A 24831-nucleotide genomic window follows, 5' to 3' on the forward strand; every position below is an offset into this window, starting at 1 on the left:
GATGCTATTTTTAAACATATGCTTAAGAAAGTGCTGGTTAGAAAATATCCATTGTTGGTTGGAGGGATTCAACTTCGGCAGTCATGGTACCCCATTTGGTGAATCACCTGTATTGGCCAGGCCTCAGGATGTACTGCTGTCTTAGAAGTGTGGCTGTTCATATAAAACACAGCTTCCTTTAAGTATGTTATGAAACTGGATGTCCCTGGAGTGCAAGTCCTATTGGAGAGATGAGCAGTTATCTGTGAACTTCAACATCCTGCCTCTGAAGTAATTTCTCAGAGATAAATAGCTGCTGTGCTTCTGGGCATGCACAGGCAAATCCAAACGTGGGTAACAGGAGATCAAGTGGCTGCAGCTTGCTAGATGTGATACAGATTCAACATAAGAGTGAATAGCCACTAGTATGTGTAAAAAAGTCAGTTTAGCAGGAATAAATCCACCTGGGTCCTAATTTAAAGTAGTGGTGCTGTGAGTCGTTTCTGCTCCAGTGAGAGCAGAACTGCACTTGCTAGGGCAGGAAGCAGAAGAGGAGTCCAGCCAAGTTCACCACACTTCTACATGCAGGTAAGAAATAAACTCTGTGATGTATCTGGATTGTCACAGCAGTCGTGTGCCCTCAGTCTTCCTAGATGTTGATGTAGTAACTGGATAAGGTTCTGGCTGAGACAGGGGAGCTGCTTCTGATCCTGTTTTTCTTGCACAGTGGTAAGTGGGCAGGTTGTTTTTTTTCTTTTCATTGACTAAGATGATAAACTGTTTCAAAACTGTCTCTGACTTATATCTAGCACGGCAAAGATTTGCTACAGAAAAACACTTTCTGCTTTTCCATCAATGCCAATACAGTTTTTGCAGGTGCTCAAGTGCAGTTGGATAGGCACAAGAGTATTGCTGCTACTGTGTGATGTCCAACACCTTAGTTAACAAAAACCAAACCCAACAAACCACAGTCAAACCCAACAACACTTCAGTATCTTCATTTGTGGCATCGAACTTTCTGGACACTCTTCTTAATTTAGAAAGCATGCAGAAATGTGTCCTAATTTTGGGCTTTTTTCTACACCTATTTTAATTCTCAGTTTCTTTGCTCCTTCTCAGATACTTCCCATCAGTCTCCCAAGTCAAATTCCCTGCAGTTCATTCTGTTCCCATCTTCCTTACGTGTGACTTCTTTCAGTCTACAGCTTGTGAGGACACAAGAGTGCTCGAGCTTTCAGCACTTGGAGACAGAACTAGTCTTAGCTAAGTGAAGCCCTGAACTGCATGTCAGTGAAAAAATAGCTACTTTATCCTATGCAGACAGAATGTATCTGGAAACTTGCTGTGGTGGTCTATGTAGCTCCTACTGGACAGGGAAACTGAGTTGTACATAAAGCTTACAATACTCAAGAACTTAATTTTTCATGAGCATTGGAGGAACATATTCCAGCATCAAAGCTATTCCTGGGCCAAATCTCAAATCCTTAGTCTTTTGTTTGAGTATTGGAATATTTCACATCTTGGCAACCTCTCCCCTCTGAGTAAAATCCTTCCAGAGAATGAGTCTAGAAAGGAAAAGCACAGATCTATTCTGGGCTGAAGTATTCAGAAAAAAAAATCTATTATGAGACAAATATGCCTTTGTTTTTGGCTCCAACACATGGTGGTGTCTCTCCAATGGGATGTGTCAGGTTGCCTCTGCAGTAGTCTAGTCACCAACTTTGCCTGTAATGAAGTAAGAGCAGTGACTGGGGCATGAGAGATGTGGTTTGGTTTTCATCTCAGTACTAAATGTCTTTTTATAGCCAGAGTGGCTTTATAAGACTGGTGAAGTGCTTTTACATATAAATATGAAATAATACACATACTATTAAAATAAAAGTTAATACAATTAATGCACTATGAGTCTTGTATGGTGATTTCATGAAGCTACAAATCCTCAGGGACAAATCTTTAGCTATCCTGTTTTTACACAGCTCTAGTTGTGCTTCTGATGGGTGTTGTAAATGGTATCACTCCTGTCAGTCTCTCTCCTGGAGGTGCTTCCTCAGCCAGGAAATTGTAGCCTGTAACACTGAAAGCAGACTGAAAAAAGACTGTGAATTTGAGTCTAGCAGTTTCTCTGAATACCTGTATGCTTTCTTCGGATCAAAATTAACTGATGGTTAATGCTAAGCAAATTGAATTCACTTACAGGAGCAACTTCTATGTGCAGGCCTGTGCTTACATTTCTCAAAGATCTTTGATGGGCTCAGAAGTGTTACACTTTTTTTTGTTCTTCTGTGATTGTACTTGCTTTGTTCTGTCTTGATCATGCATGTCTTTTGTCTTTTGAATCCCACATGGTCCTTCATAGTTTAATACAGTGGACACTGGGCTGGTAATGAAATTTAGAACTTGAGAGACCAGAGTAGGGACAGCGATATATGAATTCCTTATTGTAGCTACGAACGCAGAGCAGCCATCGTGGGGCAGATGGGCAGTCCAGGCAGTCAAGAAACTTGGCAGCAGCTGCAACCATGAGTTGGCACTGAGGGAAGGGTAGATATGAAGCAAATATATGTGATATTTCCTTCAAACTTCAAGTCCCCAGGCTTTTTTAGCTCAAGAGGTTTCCTGATCAAGAGGTTTCTTCTCTCTGGTTAATAACTCTCAGTGGATTTGTCTTCCAAGAACCCATCCAGCTTCTTCTTGAGTCCTGTAAACTTTCACCTCCCAGGACCCTATGCCACAGATGAACTGTGTAATGCAGGAAGGGCTGTCGTTGATCTTTAACACTGGAGCTAAAATATCTTTTTAGACAAATGGTGTCCATGGTGTGAGACATGGACTGGTTATTTACATCTGTTCCAACTCTTCTCAACCAGTATGCTGTTATGACAGCTGCTTTTACGTGGAGATTGACTGCTTTTGCACCCCAGAAAAACTCGAGCATAGGAGTAGTCTGAAAATAGCAGTGTTTGTGTAGAGAAACATAGCCTGCATGCCAGCAACTGTAGTGCCTGCTACCAACAATAAAGCAAGCTGCAGGAAGTTAGAAGACTTGTTAGTGAAAACTTGGATACTATCTGTGAATTCCCCATGTTCCTCTCCTCTAGCACCATTGTTCTTAGTGTCTGCTTGAGATTTTCTGAGCATTTGCAAACAAAAGCAAGAGCAGCCCCTCAGTGGTCCTTGAAAACTAGGAATTGTCATCATTTCTGTCTCAAGTGGAGACATTTTGAGAGGTTTAGGCACCCCCAAACCCTAGGATGCAGCAGAGTCTAGAATCCAGACATCCTACCTATAGCCTTGATCTCTGAATAGTTATTTCTGTTCATTCTTGCCTTTAAGCACAGGAATGCCAGCATGTAATCTGCACATCATTGCATAGCCATAGTTCTCAGTTGCACTAATTGGTATTTTGTTGCAGTATTCAGGCATGTGTTAATTGCTGTCTGGGGAACTGGTCTGTTCTTTCTTTCTTTTATTCCTGCTGAAGACAAATGAAATATTTTGGTTCCCTGTTGTAAGCAAACAAGTAGATACTGCACCTGAATCGCTGTGTTCTTTTGCAAACCTGGGTTAGCACACTAACCTGAGGATGCTAACACACATATTGCTTACACTCTGCAGTTCCTATAAATGCACAATATTAGGAATTTGTGAGCAAGAGGAAACATGCTTTTTCACACCTCTGTCCTGAGACCTGAGTTGTTCATGTTCCATTTCCCTCTGGCTAAAGCATGGTGTTCTTATGTACACCAAACCTCTGCAGCAGCTGGACAGCCTGCTTCATGCAGTAAAGGACAGGTGAGAGGGTAGAGATGGTGTCCCACATACAAAAGAAAGGATGAGAAGGTCAAAGAATAGTTCTATTTTCCTCTCCAGTGTTGTCAGGGAAAGGCTGGAGAGGATCACTAACTGGCTATAACTGATGGGTCATGTGAGCTTGAAATAATGGCTAAATGAGGTCTCTGACATTAGCAAGCAGAGATGTGAGTTTTAAGCAGTCTACCTCACTGCTTTAAAAGTTGCTTGGTTCTATTCAAGGACTCCATTATCAGAATGTTTACTTGGCAAAACAAAATCAAAGCCTACCATTTAAAGCCCAGATGAAATGATTTAAAGTGAACATATACTAGATAAGATTGCAGAAAGTCGTAGTAGTTCTGTGCTCTCTGCACTGCTTTTTCTTTCCAAAAGTCTCCAGAACCTTGCTGAAGAATAGTAGTATATTTACCTAGAAGAGGTATGTTAAGATGTGTATTTTGTTATATTTTATTATGGCTCTTATTCATAATTGCACAGGGTGCCTGCTGGCACAGGATTTGGTGATGAATAGTAGGCATATACATAATTACTTGAATGATAATTAAATCTGCAATAGACGTTTTCAAGCACAAGATGTTGTCCTGTTCCTAATCCACACTGGTATGCTTATTTAATTCTTTTTGCCTGCAGAATAGCCTGGCAATTGAGGGATTTGCCTCAATCTTCTATTGCAACAGATCAGTGCAGCTCTGAAGTTAGTAGAAGCAGGGCGATTGACACCAGCTAAATATCTAGTTCATGAAGTCACAAATTCACTAAAACATGCTATATATAAAGGTGGTGTGATTTAAGGATCTAGAATAATTAACTTTTGAGGAATCAGCTGGAATAAGACTAGAAAGCTTTGTTAGATTGGTGGTAGCATTGGTGGAGCAGCTTGTTTGCATGAAGAATTTGATGTCAAATACAGTGTTCACCTTGTTGTGAGTTCCTCTGCACACTTCTGTCCTTTTCTTCCTCAATCAGTAATTTACTGGATATAACTATTAATGGGATGTATTTTCTGTTCCACAGTACATGATAATTTAAATAACTGTTAAAGGTCCAATTGCATATTGTTATCTCTGGTAAGTATAAAACTGGAATCTATTGCTAAATCAAAGTTTGTAAAACTAGAGAAAACTTAGATGAAAGAATCAGACCTTTCCCAACACCTCCTCCAGGGTTAGCAATATACAGTTAGACCTTTAACAGTTATTTAACTTATCATGTACCATGGAACAGCTGGCTAACTGTGAATATTTTTTAAAAGTATCCCCCCTCTCCCCTTAAAATGTGAAAGAAATAATATTTCCCTTGGGACTGTAAAACTTGAATTTGTTTGTAGTACTGAAGAAAGATTTGTTTGAACCAGAATTTTGGAATGCATTCACTATTTACTTAGTATGTGAGCAATAACTCAATGCAAGTCAGCTGGCCTCTGCAAAGAGACAGTTTTTGGCATTTACTGCACTGCAATCAAGGGTACCTCTGTATTCCCTAGGTTTCAGTAAATACTGTCTGCCCTGAAGTTATGCATTTCATACAACACCCAAGAGCCACCTAAGACATTGAAGGAGGAGATCTCAAGGAGATGGACACAGCCTGGGACAAATATCAGTGAGCTGATTTAACACATTCTGGTATCACTGAATCATAAGATAGTGTGGACATAAGCAAGTTGCATACATCAGCCCACAGCAGAAGTTTATGTCAGCTGGCCCTGCTGGCCCTTCCCTAGGTGATGTGAAGATATTCTCTACCTAGGAATAGTGACATGACCTTTTTTTGCATCTTCAAGTTATGAAAAGGCCCTGGAAATAGCACTGATTAAACAGATTATTTTCTTCGTGTCCAATGAAACTTTGCATTGCCTTACTGAACTTTTCCTGACTCTTGAGTTGCTTGAAGAGACTGTAACTGTATTCTTAAAGGATAAACTATACCCAGTTTCTTAAACTGTAATCCTCTGCCAAGCAGAACTCACTTGTAGCGTTACATGGCAAGACCCGATGGAGTTGCAGAGACTGAACCACTTCTGGAAGTGAGAATTGCCTCCCTTTTCAAAAAGTACTCATGTCCTGAGTAACTGGGGCTCTTGTAAATTATCCAGCTGCCTTTTTTCACCTGGATAGAATTGCTTTCTTTCACAGAGGGCTGCAGGTCAAGGTGGTCACTGCTACATTCATAGCAGTGGCCCCAGAAGCTCTTCTCTTTATAAAGAAAATGATCTGCAATAGAAACATTTGCAAAGACTTATAGTCTGTCCTGGTGTCTGTGTCAGAGCAGGGTACTGACATACTGGGGTTTCCACTTATCTCTCCCATTTCTGATGGTTTGCTGAGATGAAAGTTGAGAGCTGTGTGCAGACACAGACATTGTGGTTGCTTTTGTACAGCATAGTCCTAATGCAGTATCTGCAAAGAGTAACACAGAAGAGACTATTCTAACCTGTGGAGAGATCTCATGTTTTGTCTTTTTTGTAGTTATGGCATTTATTACATTTACTATGGGAGACTTATTTTTTCTGGGGTTTGGGCTGCATTTGCTGATGCTGTGTGCAAGTGAATTACTATGTAACTATGGGGTAGACTACACTTTCAGCTGCTATCAGCTGTTGCATGATAGCATCACCTGACCCAATGTGGGATAGGTACAAGCATATATATGTGTGTAAGAATGGTTCTTTACAGAACCTCCTTTGCCTGAAAGCTATTGAACTCACCAGACCTGAGCAGTTTCTGGTGTGGGTCTGTTACCTCTTGCCTAAGTTTGTCCCAATCTTTGCTTTTTTGAGAGCAGGTGAATTTTGCTTCAGTTTCAATACTTTGTCACATGCCTTACTCTGGAGACAGGAAAAGTTTCATTCTCATGTGGTGTTGTTACCCTTTGCCTACTAATCCCTGGTACTGTGTACAGATTTTAACATAGGCATGTTAGGAGGAAATAGCAATTAAAACTTTCAGCCTCTTCCTGGTGTGTGATTAACTGCTGTATCCCTGAAGACTATAAATATTGAAATCAAATGGTTCTTACTGGATGTTTGTCACTTATCTGAATTACTGGCTAACATTGTAAATCAGTTTGGGTCAGTTGGTTCAGTTTTTTCTCTTTGAAAGCCTGTTTAAAAATTCAAAGGGAGGAAATGGCATTAAACTCAAGTTGCTCTCTATCTGGAACCCAGAAAAATTGTTTTTTAAGGCTGAAGAGGAGTGCTTTAATACTAAAGGACAGCTAGTAGGTTCCAGAAAACTATATTTCTCTGTTTTGGAACTTTTCATCTGTTTTCTTCTTGCTTGGTGAGGGCTGGAACAAACCTTAACTTGTTCTCTTCTGATTATCATTTTCTTGCACCTAAATCTTAGACTCTTAAAAAACAAACTACTTCATGTAATATGCAAAGCTGGTTATACAAATGTCTTATATCAGCAGTAGGTGAGGCTTCAGATCAAAACTACTGCACTCCAAAACCAGATTTACAATCTTATGTATTTGGGGGAACTCATTCAAGCATGTGAAGAACTTGTCAACATGATTCATCAGGAACTTGGCATGCAGCTAAACACCTTTGTAGGTCTAATTTATTTAAAGACTTCTGTTTTCAACTACATGGTCTCCACCTCCAGTGGAACAAATGAGTGTTTGTGGCTGTAAGGAGGGAGGGCAGGGTAAAGTTTGGGAGACTTAGTGGAGCACAGTTCCATTTACAAGATTTCAGGCCAAAGAAATGGGCTTTCAGTGCTGAGCAAGAAAGGAAAGAGAAAGAGAAGGGTATATTCTGGGGAAATGGATGGGGGCATATCAAACCTGCACCTTCACAGCCTTCCATCACAAACCACTTAAATGATTTTGTTTTTAACTGTATCCATATTAAATGACAGGAGCTAATGTGCACTCACCATTTCCAAACAGGTTAGATACCCTCCTGTCCTGTTTAGTATATTCAACCCTGTTCTCCCAGACTTTCTGTGTTACCTCAGACCACATGCCTTCATTCTGCTGGATTTCCTTGTCATGATGTTTGGTTGACTGTTGTATTTGACTTTATGTATTGCTGGTACTACTGTAAGTACACTGTTCAGGGCTTGATATTTGTCTGCTGGCAAATCCCCATGAAAGGCCATGAAGTCTAGCCCTTGATGCCTTTGGGAACCACATCATGCACTTTCTTCACTTAAATGGACTATGTGTTTAGCACTGGCAGTGGAAACACCTGTGTGCAAGTACCTGGCAGATCACTTCCATAACAGCAGGTGACCTGGTGACAGTGCAGGATTTGGCAGTTGGTGTTCCCTCTGACTCTGCTTTGCTGCAAACAAACTCTCTTTTGGAGCCAGCCTGAGCTAGTTTCTTTTTTAAGCACCTCTAACCATTCTTAGATCTTTCAACCATGACTCCCCTTGTGAGGCCAGCATCTTTTACAGTGTTTTACAGGGATGAAATATATCTGATTTTCTCATAGATTTCACTCTTTTATTTGCTGTTGCTCCTGGCTGCCTCTTAAAGATAAACAGTCCTGTGCACTTGACCTCCCAACCTGACAAACTAATGCTTTTAAAAAGAGATTGGTTAAATTTTTGTCCCACAGATAAACCAATCTGTTGGAAAAAACAGATATTTTGCCATTCTGCAATGAATGCTAGATGTTTCCACATGACATTTTGGCTAGGAAAAAGCTCTTCACCATAATGAGTGAGAATTTTCAGGACTAGCTAGAGAATCAGTAGTGACGTGTCTGAAGTCAGGATTACTGTAGCAGCAGAAATGAGGGGGAAATTTGGGCTTGCTTGCATGGGCAGTGCTCTAGTAACTCTGGAGTCTAAAGACTCTGACTCACTAATTCGTGTGGAGCAGTTGAAGAAGTCAGCATCTCTGGTCTGGCAGACTATGTCTGTGCCTCAGCTGCTGTGCTGTTCACAGTCAAGAGTGTTAGAGTGGAACCATCTGATTTCAGTGTCATAAACTGGGCTAGGAATTGCAACACCAAGCTGCCACCATGAGTTCTGCTGCTGAAGTTGACCTCTGGGGTACAATAGGCAGCTCCTACACTGCCAAAGCAAAAGTGGATAATGCCCTGCTGAGTTCCCCACTTGCCTCAGTACTGTGATTTCAGGTATTTCAAAAGAGCAGATCAGGAATGGCCTCTTACTTTTCTCACTGTGGACAGTATTGCAGTGCAATGGTAGGCACATATGCATGTGACAACTGGTGCTAACTGTGCACATATGATCAGATGTCTCTTCTGGTCCTGTAGAACAAATTCATGACTCAGCATTGCATCTGAGCTCTGAACTATGTCCATCGCTTTCTGCGTAGCTGAGAAAAGAGTTTGAAGTTGTCCTGACTAATTGGTCAGTTGCAGCAAGACCTTGATTATTCAGGAGACAATAAAGCTCAGGAAAGGAGGAATTTTTAGTCAAGGTGGCAGAAGGCTATCATTCATCAATCCCACAGTGCCCACATCTACAAGCACCTTTCAACTCCCTAATTCTCGCTGTCTGAACATGTGAGCAGCAAACCGTCTGATCTTCTGGGCTTGAGTTTTGTGTGCTGACAATCAGATACCAGCCAGCCAACAGAAGAGGGAGTAGCGAAGGGGCAGGGACTTGCACTCTGAAAATAAAACACTGTTTTTCTGCTTATTAGCATAGTAAGATTTCTGCTGCTTATTCCTCTTAACTCCACCAGTCCCACCTATAAAACCAGGAAGTATTATTCGAAGAAAAGTGAAGGCCATGGCAGTACTCCATAGCAAAGACAGCACTGGAATAACAAGGCTAATCACCTATTTGTTAAAGTCTTACTGTTTATTTTATTACAGGTCAGTGAACAAAAAACAGTCATGAGATGTTAATCTCTCTGTCTAGCTGTTTAATCTGAACCACCCCCTTACTATTGTTCTCTCATGTGCTCAGCAGCAATATCCCCTCCTCCCCTCTTGTAGTGACCTCATTTCAAAGGACAATTTCTCTCTGTTTTGGCTTTCCAGGGGTCAGACTGGTGCTGTTTGAATTGGGAGGAAATTTGCTCAGGTCCTGTCACTGGCCTACTGTTCTATGGAATTTGTTTGCAAGAACAGAAGCCTCTGCTCAGAAGCTGATGGATGCTCTGAGCTCCAAGAAAAAGCAAGAGCTGAATATGACAGGGTAGACCTATCTCAGCAGTGAACACAGACAATAGAGGAGAGGTAGGAACTACTAAATAGGATTGGATAGTGTGTTCCAGCAGTCTCCCTTCCTGCAGAGTGAACTAACCAGGCCAAAACAGCTGATGCTGCAGAAATTCTTAAAGAGTTCCTGTGTAATATAGAAGGTGATGTTGCTGTTTACCTCAGGTTCCCCCTGGCCCTCTCACCTGACTCCTTAAGGCCTAGAATTGGGGCTTACATGGCTTGAAAGGAAAGTGTGGGGATGCATGGTAAGGCTAAGAAGCCCCATCTATATCAGCACAAAGAGTCACTGGTTAATCTGTAATTTCTAAATGTATCAAGCTGTAGTGAGGGCTTCCCCCAGGGACAAACCAGAATTGAAAGGTGGTTTTAACAGGAAATTTGTGATATATTAAAAAAACAAAACACTGTGAACCTGGTAAGCTGAAAGCAAGCTTTGAGTCCATGAGGACTTCTGAAAGACCCTTTAATCCCTGATTAAGTTTAACCATTCCCAGGCTTTCTTGTGTAGTGCTGTCTTTTGGCATCTCCATAAATAGGCTCAGTGACTCAGAGCCAGCAGAAAGGAGAAAAGGAGAAAAATGGTTTTGCTTCACAAATGTTTATTGGTTTTTTCTTTAGCAGATAGTTTGTGTTAGAGTACAGGACCATCTCCAAGAGATGGGTTACTGCAGCTGTACAATATGTGACCCTACTTTGGATAACTGCCTATCCCCTGGCTACAAGTATCTGGGAATCTTCATTTTTATATGTAAAGAGCCCTAATGAAGTCTCTCTACCCTGCAGTTAATGTTAAACACACCTCTCAGCAGCAAATAGTTCAAGCCCTGAAATTTCTATGGAATTAGGTAGAAGGAGTCTAATACAAACACTCCATATTGTGTGCTCAAGCTTTGTGACAGAGGAAGAGAGGGATGTGGAAGGAGAACCATGTCCAGCTTATATTCCAAGGTAGAGTCAGTACAAGGATGAAAGTTGACAGCCCATCTAGGAAATGGGGAGTGTTCTTTGGCAACACAGCATGGACATAACAGAGGCAAATCATCAGAGACCTACAAATGGGGATTGGAAGACAGACTTCAGTGCCACACTGGCACTGCAGGGAGAGGCTTTTTCTTTAGCTGATCCCTTTGCTGAAACAAGAAAGCAGGATGGTTAGAGGGGAGAGCTGAAGAAATTGTGATCATCCTGAGAGGCACAACCCACGCGTCACGTGCAGGGACGCTCATTCCTGCCCAACACTGGATCATGTGTGGGAGTTGCAAAGCACTGTGGAGAAGGGGAAGTATGTATTCCCTGCCCCTGAAGTGCTGCATCCTCTCTTTGCCTCTGTAAAAGTAGCATGGTGCATTGAGAATCAGTAGGGATGCACTGGGAAAATGTAAGCTCCCAACACGCTGGCAGGGGAGCAGGAGAGAATTGGCTAAGGGAAGAGGAGTGAATGTCTTGGATGTAAGATATGATGGATGGGAAGGAAGGAATGACTGCTAAGATTTAAAAACAAACAACCAAACAAACCAATCAACCAAAACAGAAGTTGCAAATGTATTACCAAAGCTAAGATAGAAGACATCAGTTAGCTCACCTACAACTAAGTGAGGTATGTGAAGTCTAGGTGTTTTGTTATGTCTTTGCTTCCTTTGCATTCCTCACTTTTGAATCTGTTCCAGGCTTCCTTGGAGAGATTCCTTGTTTTGCTTCTGTAGCTCCCTGCAGGATGCAAATGTTAATAAGCGCAAGCACAGCAGGCAGGGCTGAATCCATCGGGAGAGATGGGGACTGCATGGCAGATCAGCTTCCCTCCTGCTGTGTGACATGTGATGCATGTTGAACTCAGGGCTGTGGAGGAGCACCCTTACTCTGGTTCATCAAATCCAGCCCTGCTGCTGGAATGTTTTCTTAGCTCTGCTGCTCAGTGGAGCTGCAGCAAACAACAGGCTTTAGCAAATCAAGGTCAAATAGAAAGGCAGAACCTAAGTCATGAACATGCTGGGCTAATCTGACATTACTGGGTTCTTTATGGAGTTAGGTTTTTGTTAATTTTTGTAACAATAGGCTTGGTTTTTTTAAACCTAAATGTGAATATGTTTTTCAGGGATATTAGCCAGGAGAGTGCTTTCCATGTATATATTGAATATTACTGGAATTGACTTTCCAGCTCACGAGTGACACCTCCTGTTAATAGCTTGCAGTCCAATTTAGAATTGACATTATTTTATAAACTAGTGCTGCTATGAAACATCTCATGCTAAAGAGAACTGAGAAGGGCAGCCTCGAAAGGCTTTGTGGGCTCCAAGTGTCCTGAAGTGCCACTCTGTGACATCCAGTGATAGTGTTGCAAACACTATTTTACTGGCTTGTGTGAATTCTTCAGACCTACTTTGTCAACATGTTGCTTTCCTCTGGTCAGTGGGTCTAGTTGCTTGTGGTCCTTTTTAGCTCTCCTTGCTGAACAAGATCCTTGCTTTTGATGTGCCGTTGCTGTCTGGTACTTGATGCCTTGGGAGAAAGAAAGAGCCTCGTATCATCTTGGGCTTACAGAGTGTCACCAGGCTGGTTTACAGACCTACTGCATGGGCTCACTTGCAGTCAGCTCATGATTGGAGGTAAGGGGTTCCAGCTTCAAATTCTCTAATGCTCCTGCAGTTATTCTCATTTTTGCTGCACTTGGAGAAGAAACAGGCAAGTTGTAGGTGGCTCTTTCTGGCCAGTAGCATAACTGACCTTTGCAAAAGTTCTAGTATTAATCCAAGCTTAAAAACAAACAAGTGATTGACAGACATGAAGGCTGATTCTACTAGAAACATGTAATCATATTTTTTACCTCAACCTGAGCAAAATGCACCTTTTGCAATTGTCGTGAACCTCAGGAGCCTGAGCTAGATGCCATTTCTAGGCTACAATGAGAAAACATCCCCCATGCCCCAACAATAGAAGATGCACAGACCAAGGTTTTCACTATCCTTTCCATGTGCAGCTGTTGGAGCTCAGCAGGCTGTAACTTGGTGGCTCTGCTGGGCCTGGTGCTGCTCTCTGTTCCCCTGCCCTGGCCTTGTAGGAGTTGGGGTGAAATGTGCTCACTTTGCTTCCAGGCATGCTCTGCAGCTTCAGGGGCAGTCAGCATGGCAAATGGATGCAGGGAGAACCTGAAAGGTTGAATCCAATGGTCCTGAAAAGACAACAATTCATAAATTAGTGTACCTGCAGAAACTATGTGCTAAGACAATGGACATACTCTTCTGGTCAGCAGAAACTAAGGTAACTGCTTCAGCAGTCCTGATGGATAAATGAACACCATTTATAACCTCCATCCTAAATGTCACTAGGATGTGGCTTAGGCTCCCTAAGTACCTATACATCTTGGTAAGGCTAGAGCTTGATTTTCAAGGAGATTCAAGCCAAAGCTTCAAAAGTGATGAGGGGTAACAGGAATCTCCACCATTTTACTTCAGTGGGAAATACCCACAGAAACTGAATTTTCAGATGGGCTGTATTCCATCTCTTTGAGTCTAGGACTCTTAAGGAAGCATAAGTTGAGCTCCAAGAGTTACTGTTAGTTTAAAACAGTAGGTTTAACCTCTAAAATGAATCAAGGCTTTGCAAAATAAAGTATCCTTAGCTTCCCAGCTCAGCAAAGCATTTTTGTTCCTTTCTCTTAGGGTGGGAATGATCTTAAGACCATGAGTAAAATGAAGCAGTGGTGTTGGCTGAAACAGAAACTGGAAATCCTGATAACAATGGCTTATCTTTCTCTTTAGAAAATTTTTAAACTTTGCTACCTTGTGACCATTAAGGAAGTGTCTCTGAGTCCATGAGGGACAGAATCTAGGCAAGTGCACAGAAACATGAGATGTCTTTCTTTGTCTCTGCTTGCATAACATTAGAATGTAAATCAAAGCTAAAAATACCACTAATAACCTCCCCTCCTCCCAAAGAAAAAAACCACCAAAACTCAAGCAAAAACTCAAACACCCCACCATGGGAAACAGCATGAGTAGCTGGAAACCTTTCAAGAAAATATCACTCCTCTGCAGTGTATGATGAGCACTCAAAATAGAGATTTCTAAAAATATCCTGGGTTGGAAGTTCCTAGAGAAAAGTATTCCTGTCCATAAGAAGCAAGACAGTAAAAATATACAGTGTAATATTCACAGCAAAAGGAGAGACAGCTGATCCACCCACTTGTCCCAGGAGCAGAGAAGAAGATCCCTCCTTCTAAATAACATATTGTGAAATGCCCTTACGTGGCATCTAGTGACATATCTAGTGCTTGACATGGAAGAATTAAACTAAGAGAGGTTACAGTCAAGGCTGTTCTGTTGCATGTAACTGTGAGCTGGTGTAGCTCTGCCCTTTCTGGACACCGGGTGGCAGTCTGTCAGTAATATTACAGCTAAGCATGACTGAGGTAAAAAAAATAAAATAAAATGCACTGTGAATTACATGTGAATCAGCTGTTATAGTCTGACTACAAGTCCACATCAACTTTTAATAGTTGCTTGGGAAACATCAACAAAGTCTGTGTTACTGAAAGGAAAATCTATATATTCCAGTACAAATGCTTTTTTATTATGGAGCTGGGTCATATGGAATACTTTCCTGTGACTTGAGTCATGAATTAAAGATTATAATACCTGTCACTGGAACAGAGAGATTTCTCTGAACAATTTTTCCTGCACTCTGTAGGCCTTGCTTGCCATGGAAGTGACAAGTGTGTATTGTTTATACTTATAGACTGTGTGAAAATATGTGATTTTTATACTTGTCAGCTGTGTGTCTAAGGTTTGAGAACATAATATGTTTACAGTAAGAAAAACCTTGAGAAACTGGAGATAATGAAACACCTGCAGATCTCGGGACAAGAGGCTTTGCATGCCAAGTATGATCTTAGGCCGCATGGACAGAGCCTCAGATCCAAAAAACTGAGAGCATGAGAAGCGTGCACAGACTGAGCTATCCAATCACCTTCTTGTGAGCATGTACCCTGAGCAAACTAAACTGTATAAAAGTTAACTGATTTAAATAATAAATTGGACATCGCTTTGATCATATTGATCGTGTTGCTGTGTCTCTGTACCTCCTCATCCATAAATACCTTTCCTGTTTTTTAAAGGGTAATTATATGACTAAAGATATATTGCTAGAGAAAGTTGCTCTGAACACATGCCAGGCTGTATCTCAGAATTGCATAGCCTCTTCCCCTACTCCTCACTAGTGGTAATAACAGCACTCTGGCGGGAATGCTCCTCTGTAAAGCATTATGACAAAGGTGCAGGAGCTGTGTTACATCTTAGTGTGGATGTGAGTAACTGGGCTGCCCTTTTCTTGCCTCTCCCTGGCACACTGTAAGAGAAGGAGGTGGTGAATAATTCAGCTTTTTGCTCTGTCCTAAGAGAGGGCTGGAGCTTGTTTGCTATTACTAATGGGGCAAAAGGGGCAAATGACTTCAGCTTGAAATGTAGCATTTTTTTTGAAAGGCACAGATATTATAGGATCACTTCCTTTACAGATGCTGAAAAAACCCCAAATCACTCACATTTGCAGACCTCTGCCAGTGTGTTGCTGAGGGCCTCATGCTGTAAATCTCAAAGATCTCTTCTACAGGAATGCTGTTCTGTGAGCAGTAAAAGGTAAAAGGTAAAAAAACAGGTAAAAGAGAGATTCAGCTTTCAGCAGTAGTATTCTTTCAAGTAAAGGAATGAAATCCAGCTCATATCCCCTTCCTTTGATCTCTGAAACAGCTTTCATATGAACTTCTGGTATTGTTTCATACTGCTGGTACAAATCTATTGAGATCTGATCCTGAAACTTGCTTGCCATTTTGTACTTGGGTGAAACAAGTTAAGTAACATATACACACCTACTGAAAGTGACTACTTTGTTTTCTAAGACTGTGCAAAACTTAATGGCTACTTGATACAAATGGAATGGAATTGTAATATTTGCACTGTCTGTATACTGTGCTTTTGATGAACAACGACATCTGGGGTACAGGGAGTTTTCTATTCTATTCTATTCTATTCTATTCTGTTCTGTTCTGTTCTATTCTATTCTATATGCCATAGAATAAAAGATACTGCCATCTTTCTTGTGCTCTTACCATTAATATTCCAGCGTATGAAGATAATATCATAGCTTCTCTCTCAGTTCGGTTGGGATATGTGTATTTGTTGCGAGCTGCAAAGCTCCTGCATGGTGTTTTGAACAAAAAGATTATTATTCTCATGTTATAAATGCAAAAAGTAGTCCTGGGGTCGATTCACTGCTGCTTTTACCTCATTTTCACACTGGTGTAACCCAAATAGCAGGACCTCAGCTTTTCAATACTCACATTTTCTCTCTTGTCAGTGCAATTGGAGCATCCAAGTCACTAAGCCACAGTAAAGCAACACTGAGGGCTAAGTTGTAATGGACCTGGAAAGACAGAAGAATCCTATTTGTTTTGTTTGACTGGAATTGCTTGACTGAGGGAAGACAGAAAGACCCGGGTAATGCAGGGAAACCTGAGCTGTGCCCAGTATTGCCTCAACCAACTGGGTACCTCACTTGTTGTAAGACACTTGATGAGGTTTCAGAGGTTTAAAATACATCCAGGAAGACTTTCTGTTTTGTTATGCACCAACAGACTTGGCTTGTGAAGAATAATCTTTGGTTAGTTGACTTAACTTTATCAAATGTCTTCTGTGAATAGCTTTTTCTTGCTAAAAAAATCAACAAAATCTTGAATTATCTTGGATACATTATACCCAGGTGCTATTCACAGCCAGTTTAGGTACTCATTTCAGTAATGGGCTGCTATTTATCATTGTAGGGATAGGTTACTTAGCTGTACCAAATAGCCATCCTTCAGAATTCTCAGGAGCCCCGCAGTTAAAGAGGATAGGAAGTAGGAATTGTGGTGATTACCATGTCATCTAGAAAGGTGGGTGGCCTTTGTCCTCTTGGATCAAATTCTTTTTCTCGTAGTCTGATGCCAACATAATCTCCCCTTAAAGCAAGGAAATAAGTCTAAATTACAGCTGGTTCTAAGCAAACCAGTGCATAGGAAATGTAATAGAGGACTTTAAAGATACTGCAAGACCAAGGCTAAATTCACTATGATTCAGGGCTAGGAGTCTGCTGCAGGATTTCTCACAGATAGTTCCCAAGTATGAAAGCTGTTAGTTTTTTGCATCTCTGCTAATCTTAGCTTCCTTCAAACCACACTGCTGTCTTCTCCAAAGGCTCCAAAATAGGAAGAAGAAATATGAAACCATTATTTAAAGTCTGGGGACTCACAGAAGAGTTTCACTGTACAGAGAATGAAAGAGATGCTTCACTGGTGCTTGTTCTTCTCATTCAAAGGAGGCCTGATTCTGCAATCTTTCCTCAGATGAAGTACTAGAGATCCATGCCAGCATTCCTAGAGAAGATGGGCACAGGATTTGTGTGGAATAGAGGGGACATTGCTTACATCCCCGAGGAGTTGTCTGCTGGGCAATCCTGCATTGACGAGCATGAGACACTGCAGCATGAACTAGGAGACCCCTTACAGACAGCAGCTGCCCTGGATGCATTGCAAGGGGGGAATTCTGCACCTCTCTGGTTGCTCCACTGAGCAAGTTCTGGGCTGTTATGATTCTATTGTCACATGTGCAGTCAGGGCTTACACTGCAGACTGCATGCAAGAAATTGTCAAAAGAAGTCTATTTACACTCTCCAGCAAGAGAAGACAAAGGTTTGAGAGTTGTCATCCACCTAGTCATACAACCCTTTGCAATGAAAACAAGCCAATCTCAAGTGCAGTGAAAGCAGTTGTGGGCAGTTATTACTTACAGGAGTTTTTCAATCTTTTTCTTCAGGTGTTTTCTTTCCATATTCTAGTTGTCATTGTAGCATAAGCTCAGTGGGATCTAGGAGAGAACCAAGTGTCTCTGCCAGTGAACAAATCTCAAAAACAGATAAAGGGAACGTGACACTTGGAGACCCCCTACAAAAATCTAGCCAAAATAATTTCCAAGGTAGGATTAAAATAGAAACTGACAAAAATTTAGTCAAGAAAGAAGACAACATGAACAGTACTGAGAGTGACGGTAAAGAGTTTGGTAATGGGAAATGGGCAGGACGAACCCATTTAGATTAAGCATCAATCTTGAGCATCAGCTTGCAGGCTGCCTGCATCCCCAAGGTAGTGATGTATATCTCTCATATAATCCAAGCTATTGACCTGCTGCCGCTTACAGGTTTCTTAGTACAAGGCTTGCTCTCCCCACTGTGTGTCTGTTAACCAGATCTATGTGGTAGAAACAGGGAAGAGGACAGGCTGCAAGATGAACTAACAGCAAAGAGATAAGCCAGCACCTGGCCTACCAATATACTGTAACATGCACGTGGAGCACGTGCTCCACTCCTTTGCTCCATAATACACAAACTCTCTGTTGCTGAATATTGTTCCCCTATTCTACCTCTCATACATGTACACAAGAAATCATGCACTACCTGTGTCAACTTTTGCAATAGGCCTCAGGATCTGGGTTTGGAGCCTCTCTGACTTCAGGTATTTATGAGGAGGATTTCCCTCTTGATGTTGTTGTTCCTTTCTTGCCTCTGTCTTCCTTTGTGTGCCAGGGAAATTAGGCTATGGCTTCATACAGGACTGCTGCTTAGAAACAATGTTGCTTAGAAACAATGCTGCTGACCTGAGAGAAACTGAAAGAAAAAAACCCCAAACAACAAACCAAAACCATCACAAAGAAGAGGTTAAACCTGCACCTTCAGCTTGGGTTATCAGTTTCAAGCTAGATGATCCTAATACACTTCTAGGCATTGAGTTACACTGCTGAGTGGCTAGTTGGAAACATAAAAGACTCGCTAACAAGGGAGGCAGAGACTATTCACCAGGTTTTCTGACAGATCTAATTCCTTGTAAAAGAAAATACCAGCTTCTACTGTTTCAGCATTCCACCAAATGGAATGGTGAAAGGCTAGACCTGATACCTGCCAAGAGCTCATCTACAATTCCATTTCCAGCGTTTATGGCATATAGCAAGGATGCTGCTACTTGTTCTTTCATCTATGTTATGTTTTTGCTTACAGTATCGAGAGAAATTCTAACAGTCAGAAAATCCCAACATGATGTTCTAAGCCCCACTGTCGTCCTTCCAATGGAGGCAGGGCACATCTTGCACGGGATTGCTGATGGTAGCCAATGTATTATGATGACTAGCAAGTCAGTGAGAAGCTATTGGATTTTGTAGATTAGGAGAGTTTGTAGGCTGTAGCTTTGAATGGAATGAGCCATCCCTCTTCTTGGAAATGTAATTTTTCTGTTATTAACTGACTTCTTAGTAAAAAATAGGAATGATTTTATGAGAATGAACATAATGTTGCCCCTCTTTGTGACGGCCCAAAAAAACATAAAAGGAAATGTATTATCATGAGACATAGATGTTTTCCAGGAAGATGTCTACTTGGTATTTGTAGAATTTGTGTTATGCTTTCTATTCGTTATTTCATTTTCCATTCTCATTTATTCTACGGCAAAAGGAGCACCAAGCTTAGCACTTCCCACCTTTCATTCCAAGCTAGATTTGATTTCTGAGGACCTTCACCTGGCAGGCATCATGACAACCATGTCTCCAGTAGAGCTGCTGCTTCTTGCTCTGAGAAACACAGATCTACTTCTTGCCAGGTGTAACTTTCCACCAGTTACACTTACACAGGGCTTATCTGCTGCTGTGGCCAGATGAGAGGGAAAAGTGACCTTCACAAAGTAAACATAGTCATGCCAGGGCTGACCCCAAGTGCTACTAACCCAGCCCCTCTCCTGTTATGTAGCGAGGGTGATACCCTGATGAAGAAAGGGACTTTCCTGAAATGAGTCTGGTCCCTAGCCCTCAGATGAACTGACCCCTGCCATTTCCCCAGATGCAAGAAATGCTTCTGCATCATTGCAAGGCAGGGGAAGCCACTGTGTTTGTCCTCTTCCTAGGTAAAGATAAAATAGCAGCCACTAGTGGATGCCTGGGGAAGAGATGGAGGAAATGTCCTGGCAGACATCAAACTTTCTCAGTGTATTTCTCTGTTCTGCAGTTTAGGACCTTCTTCAGCAAAAAGTGTTGCATTGGTTGTCAATAGCCCTCACTTGTTTTTAACTTTCACAAACTTATCCAGTCGCTTTTTGAGTAAGTAAAATTGAATTTTTGAGTAATTGACATCTGCAATGTTTTCTGGCAAAGAGTTCCACTATTTAAATAGAGAGTCTCTGGTTTTAAAATGCCAACTGTTAATTTAATTTGCTGACCAGTGTGCTTAATAAATTTAGTAAAGCAAGTTTAGACCCCTCAAGTGTAGAATTTGTCACACACGCAGCATAGAATATGTCTTAGAGGATACTTACGTCTTTTTCCCATACCACAGCATATTTAACAGCAGTGTATTTCCCCAGAGCAAGAAATAAAGCTACAAGCAGCTGTGTGTCCCTGCAGAATTGTCCCTGCAGAATTGTGTCACTGCAGGTCTGATTTCAGGGCAGGTATAGAGGGTGTTTGGTCAATCTGCTACTTAATTAAGTTGGAGTGAACAAATTTATTTAATAATTGGCATTATTTAATGCTTATCAGCTAATGTATTAACAAATATCACATAAAATAGGAGTAGGATTCAGGACTCTTGCAAAGGGCTATCATTCATGTGCCTGTGGCAGAAGGTGTGATGTCCAGGTGTTAGAAAGATAAATTATTTGTTGGTAGAATTGCCTTGCTAAGGCTTAGGCCTTGACATGCTTCAATGATCTCAGCTCCAGCGGGACATTAAAGAAGTTTGGAGAATTTATGAGCCACAAGGACATTTGGCAGAACTCCCAAGATAAGGAAGAACCTAACAAAGCCAATTCATCAACTGTGCTGAAATCAGGCCCAACTAGGTAAAAGATAATTCTGGCAGGGGCACATTGTGACCGTTGTCTCATGAAACCCACCAATTCAAAAGAAGAGTATATGGACTAATTAGTATAAGAAGTGAGGGAATCATTTAACTAATAAAAGATAGAATACTGATGAATAAGAGAACTATGGAACTTGTAGCCAATGAACATTAATGTCTTTGTTTACTAAAATGTATAAATAGTGAAAAGTTTTGATAGTCATCATGCTGGCTTTGTGGATTTGACCCCCAGCATTTCTTTCTGCGCAGAAATGTAAATAAATCAAATACCTCGACTCTATCTGGGGACCAACCGATAGCACATGGGTTAAAGGAACCCGTTTGGGAACAATAGGTAGACACGTTTTCATCGGCCTTATTCTCTTGGCACCTCTGGTATAAATTGCACCTCCACTCTAAATCATTGTTTTTCCAATTATTTGGCTACTTTTTCCTTATGTGTCATTTCCTTAAAATATTTAACGTCATCACACCAGCATATATAATGTCAGCTTCTTGAGGGCAAATTCAAGGGTGTCTGGAAAACAGTGCATTAACTTGGGCTGAAGTGAAAATTACATAAGAAAAAAAATCATTTTAATAGACAGTAAAACGTGACTGTCAGGTGAAAGCTGCATGAACCAACCCTCATTTTTTGGGTGAGATTCGCCCTTCAAAACAACCGTCGGGCTTTTCTGAGGCATTCCAGGAGCGGTGTAGCTCCGTGGGGCAGGGGCACGTGGCAGTAGCAGCGCCTCAAAGTTCGGCGCTTCCAGCCCGAAGGGCAGCGGGGCCGCGGCGGCCGGGAAGGCGAGTTTCGGGTTCCGCCTTCGCCGTGAGGGCGGACAGAGCGCCCACTGCGGGCCGAATACGCCCCTCCCGCCGCCATCTCGCGGGGCGGGGCGAGGGGCGGGCTGCCCTCCGGCCCGCTCGCTTTCAAAAGTCGCTTGGCGGGCAGGGCTTCCTCTTCCTTCTTGCGCCCTCCCTTCCGGCCCTTTCCGCGGCGAGAGGCAGCCGCCCCGTCTGCAGGTGAGCCGGGCATCCGTGCGGGGGGCACCGGGGCTGTGCCCAGAGCTACTCGGGCCACGAGGGGCCGCGGGGCCGCTGCTCGGGGGTTGTACGAGTCTTGGCCGCCAAGGACTTGCTGGCGGGGAATACGGGTGCTAACCCTGCTCGGTGTCACTCTCTACAGCCATGGCATCTTTGAAGGCCGCCGACACGTCCTTCTTCAGCCTGAGCGGCGTAAGAGAGAGGATGCGGGAGAAGAAAAAGGGTGCCTTGAGGACTGCGAAGTTGAATGCCTCGCTTGTATCCAAAATCAAAACGAAAATCATTAGTGAGTGTATTTTGCGTTGCAGCGCGTGCAGGGGCTGGCAGCTACATCAGCTTGGAACTGTGCCTTTGGCCGTGGCGGTGGTCGACAGTCTTGGCAGCTTCTCTGCCCGAGGGGTTTCTAGTGAATTCAATGCCCTGCAAATGAGTGTTAAGTGTCACTCAAGGTGTCCGAGGGTGTCTGAAGTATCTGTGACTGGCAGGTTTAACACAGAACCTTTGGAACAGCAGCTTGGGGCGTCAAAGGCTGCTCAACAGCATCTCAGATGACATCAGACATCTGTGTTTGGGAAACAGAGTCTTCAGGGTCCAAATAGCAAAAGCAAGAGGTGTGGGAAAGTATTTTAGTGTATATGCAATCCTGTGCAGAAGCTAGCCCAACTGTGACTTGTTTTTATGGGGGAAATAATGCAAAGATAGCACATGAGATAATTTGGACTACCTTGAAAAAATTAGATATTTCTATTACTCTTATTTAATTGTTTTGAAGTTGGGAAACATGGCTCTAGATCTGCTCAAGGACAGCTAGAGGAAAATAGGTTTTTCTCCCACTTTTTGGATAGAGATGAGGACTCAGGTGGCATATTCAAAGCCAGAAGCATATCTTTTCAATCTCAGCAGCTGAACCATGCTATCATGCATTAAGAATTGAAGCAGTAGCTTGCTACCTGAGCATGACCAACTGAGGATGAAGAGGGTGTCTGAAGTGTTGCAGGTTATGGAAATTTTGTTCCTGCTCTTCTCTGGAGACTTCTGTTGCTGGAAGGAATTATACTGCTGGTTTTGTGTGTGGGCTGTTGAGTTGTAGAGATACAAATCTAAGGAAAGCTGTTCTGGAAAGAGGAAGAAGAAGTATGATGAGGGAAGAGGCATGGATGAAACTTTGGATGCTGATTCTGTGTGATATCTCTCTATCTCTTACAGACAACTCTTCTACTATTAAAGTGTCCCTGAAGCACAACAATAAAGCATTGGCTCTGGCCCTCAATGCAGAGAAAGCCAATGCACAGCGGCTCACCCGGGAGAAGGCCATCTTACAGAAGGAGGTGGAGCAGTGCCACTTCCAGAACGCTGTGCTGCGGCACAGGCTCTCCTTCCAGGTATGGCACTAGCAACGTGGCTGGCATGGGGAGGTGTGGTAGGCAAGGCATGCAGCACTAGCATCTCAGCCTTGGGAGGAGTGACCTGTTGCTGATGGTCCAAATTCTCAGCATATGAAAAAGGTCACTATTCATTTGCCTTTTTTTTTTTTTTTTGCAAGCTGTGTTCTCCCCAGTTTCTTACTCTAGCTACCAATATCCTTGTTGGAATAGATGTTTTAATTTAATGTCTTTATGGTTTCTCTCTCTTTTATTACCTCAACAGAATCATATCTTGAAAGAATTTGAAAATCTTCTGGCTGCAGTTAAGACGGCCCGGCTGTCTGAGGTAAACCATGGGAAACATGAGCACACTGCTCTGGGAAGGGGGCTTTGCTTGTCTCTATCTTTTGCTTTGTGTTGCCTGCTCACTGCAGTGTTGGATGCTTAAGCTGTTTTTATTTGCTCGCTTGAATTATGCTGGCTGCATCCTTGTTTTTAGCTTGATGTTAAGGATTTCTGCAGTAATTTATTCTGTTGGAAGGGCTACGGTTTTAAACTGCTTTCCTCTAGGTCGTTGGCTGTATTGGCCAGTAGGCTCTTCTGCTCTGACACATTATGACTTCTTTTCAATTTTTTTTTTAAAGTTTTGCCATGGCAACTTGGGATAGGGAATAGGACATTTTCCCTATGTCCTGTCTCATGGGTGGATGGGGAAGATATTCCTGCTTCCTAGTCTCAAATTATCTGAACTAGTTTAACTTCATCCTTAATCTTGTGGAGACAGAATCTAATTATTTCATAATTTTTTATTTCATGATTTATGCAATTTTAAATGGGAGTGGATCACTGGCAGCATTTTACATTCTTTCCAGAGTGAAACTGAGTTTCTGCTGTTTCTGTGCATGAGGATTGTAACAACTTTAACCCATTCTTCTATTTCTCTTCTTTCCAGTTTGATACAAATTCTACATCCTTGCCCAGTGACCAGAAGAGCAGCATGACTGAATATTGCTGGGCTGATGATATTGCAGATGGTCATCTTTTGAGGTGGGCCTTAAAATGATATCAGCAAGCTTGTCCTGAATTTCTAGATACTAAACTTCTTGTGTTTTATGTGTGTGCCCAGTTGCCAGTTTTTTGTGAGATATCTTTTCTGAACCTCCACTGCTTGATGTTTTCCTTTACTCTGTGTCTTTCTGCTGCCACTCCTTGTCTTGTTTGTCCTAATGCCAAGTCTGTGCAAAAGGTGGTCCTTCTGCCTTTTTTATTTGAGAATGCATTACTTTTGGGTAGTTTTCCCCCTGTAGCTGGTGAGCACTGCAAGATTTCCTTGAATGAGTGAATGCCATAGCTGGCCACTTTGTTTGTTACATATATATATGCTTAATAGTCACCTGCTTGTATGATGTAAACTTGTATTCTGGAAAAATGATCAGAGCAGGATCTCTTAAAATGTATCTGAAGTTCTGTTTCTCCTCTGTTTAGTCTCCCTTCAGAGCACAGGGGAGTCCTTGGAGTTGCCCACACCCATAACATCAGGCAGCTGTGTTGGTGTTCCACAGCAAGGTGAATGTG

General features: G+C 42.1%; 3 protein-coding genes across 12 annotated transcripts in view; 1 reads left to right on the forward strand and 2 right to left on the reverse strand.

Moving 5' to 3' along the window:
- The window catches only part of LOC113944169 (shugoshin 2-like), a 55002-nt gene that overhangs the window by 5720 nt on the left and 24451 nt on the right, over window positions 1-24831 (forward strand). For 2 of the 4 annotated variants that reach the window (XR_003526603.1, XM_027636939.1), the window contains exons 1-5: window positions 21774-21871; window positions 22035-22178; window positions 23099-23274; window positions 23540-23602; window positions 24209-24303. Coding sequence is in view for 3 of the 4 variants with exons in the window: in XM_027636939.1 (XP_027492740.1) it covers window positions 22037-22178; window positions 23099-23274; window positions 23540-23602; window positions 24209-24303 (476 nt within the window). In the remaining variant the exon portion in view is untranslated. Of the gene's footprint in view, window positions 1-21773; window positions 21872-22034; window positions 22179-23098; window positions 23275-23304; window positions 23398-23539; window positions 23603-24208; window positions 24304-24831 lie in introns of those variants that run through there. The other 2 variants (XM_027636940.1, XM_027636941.1) reach the window with 2 other exon arrangements.
- LOC113943999 (gamma-crystallin B-like) lies at window positions 38-7758 on the reverse strand. The gene is given in 5 exon segments (XM_027636523.1): window positions 38-144; window positions 147-219; window positions 5759-5835; window positions 5838-6002; window positions 7671-7758. Coding segments are annotated over 5 exon segments (510 nt in total).
- CUNH2orf80 (chromosome unknown C2orf80 homolog) lies at window positions 5923-21669 on the reverse strand. Of its 7 annotated transcripts, none has more exons than XM_027636954.1 (11): window positions 21489-21669; window positions 18419-18578; window positions 17756-17832; window positions 16847-16928; window positions 16272-16354; window positions 16041-16128; window positions 15477-15554; window positions 13022-13109; window positions 12321-12439; window positions 11526-11650; window positions 5923-6188 (listed from the first exon to the last, which is right to left on the reverse strand). In XM_027636954.1, the coding sequence occupies exons 3-10, from the start codon at window positions 17794-17796 to the stop codon at window positions 11564-11566; spliced, it is 666 nt and encodes a 221-aa protein (XP_027492755.1). In that variant the 5' UTR covers window positions 17797-17832; window positions 18419-18578; window positions 21489-21669; the 3' UTR covers window positions 5923-6188; window positions 11526-11563. The 7 variants fall into 7 exon arrangements, with proteins under 7 accessions (XP_027492755.1, XP_027492754.1, XP_027492751.1 ...); XM_027636953.1 differs by lacking the exon at window positions 5923-6188 and adding an exon at window positions 9644-10992; XM_027636950.1 differs by lacking the exon at window positions 5923-6188 and having other exon boundaries at window positions 9644-11650.

The sequence above is a fragment of the Corapipo altera genome, unplaced genomic scaffold (assembly GCF_003945725.1).
Source record: "Corapipo altera isolate COAL_440 unplaced genomic scaffold, ASM394572v1 45, whole genome shotgun sequence".
Lineage (NCBI taxonomy): Eukaryota > Metazoa > Chordata > Aves > Passeriformes > Pipridae > Corapipo > Corapipo altera.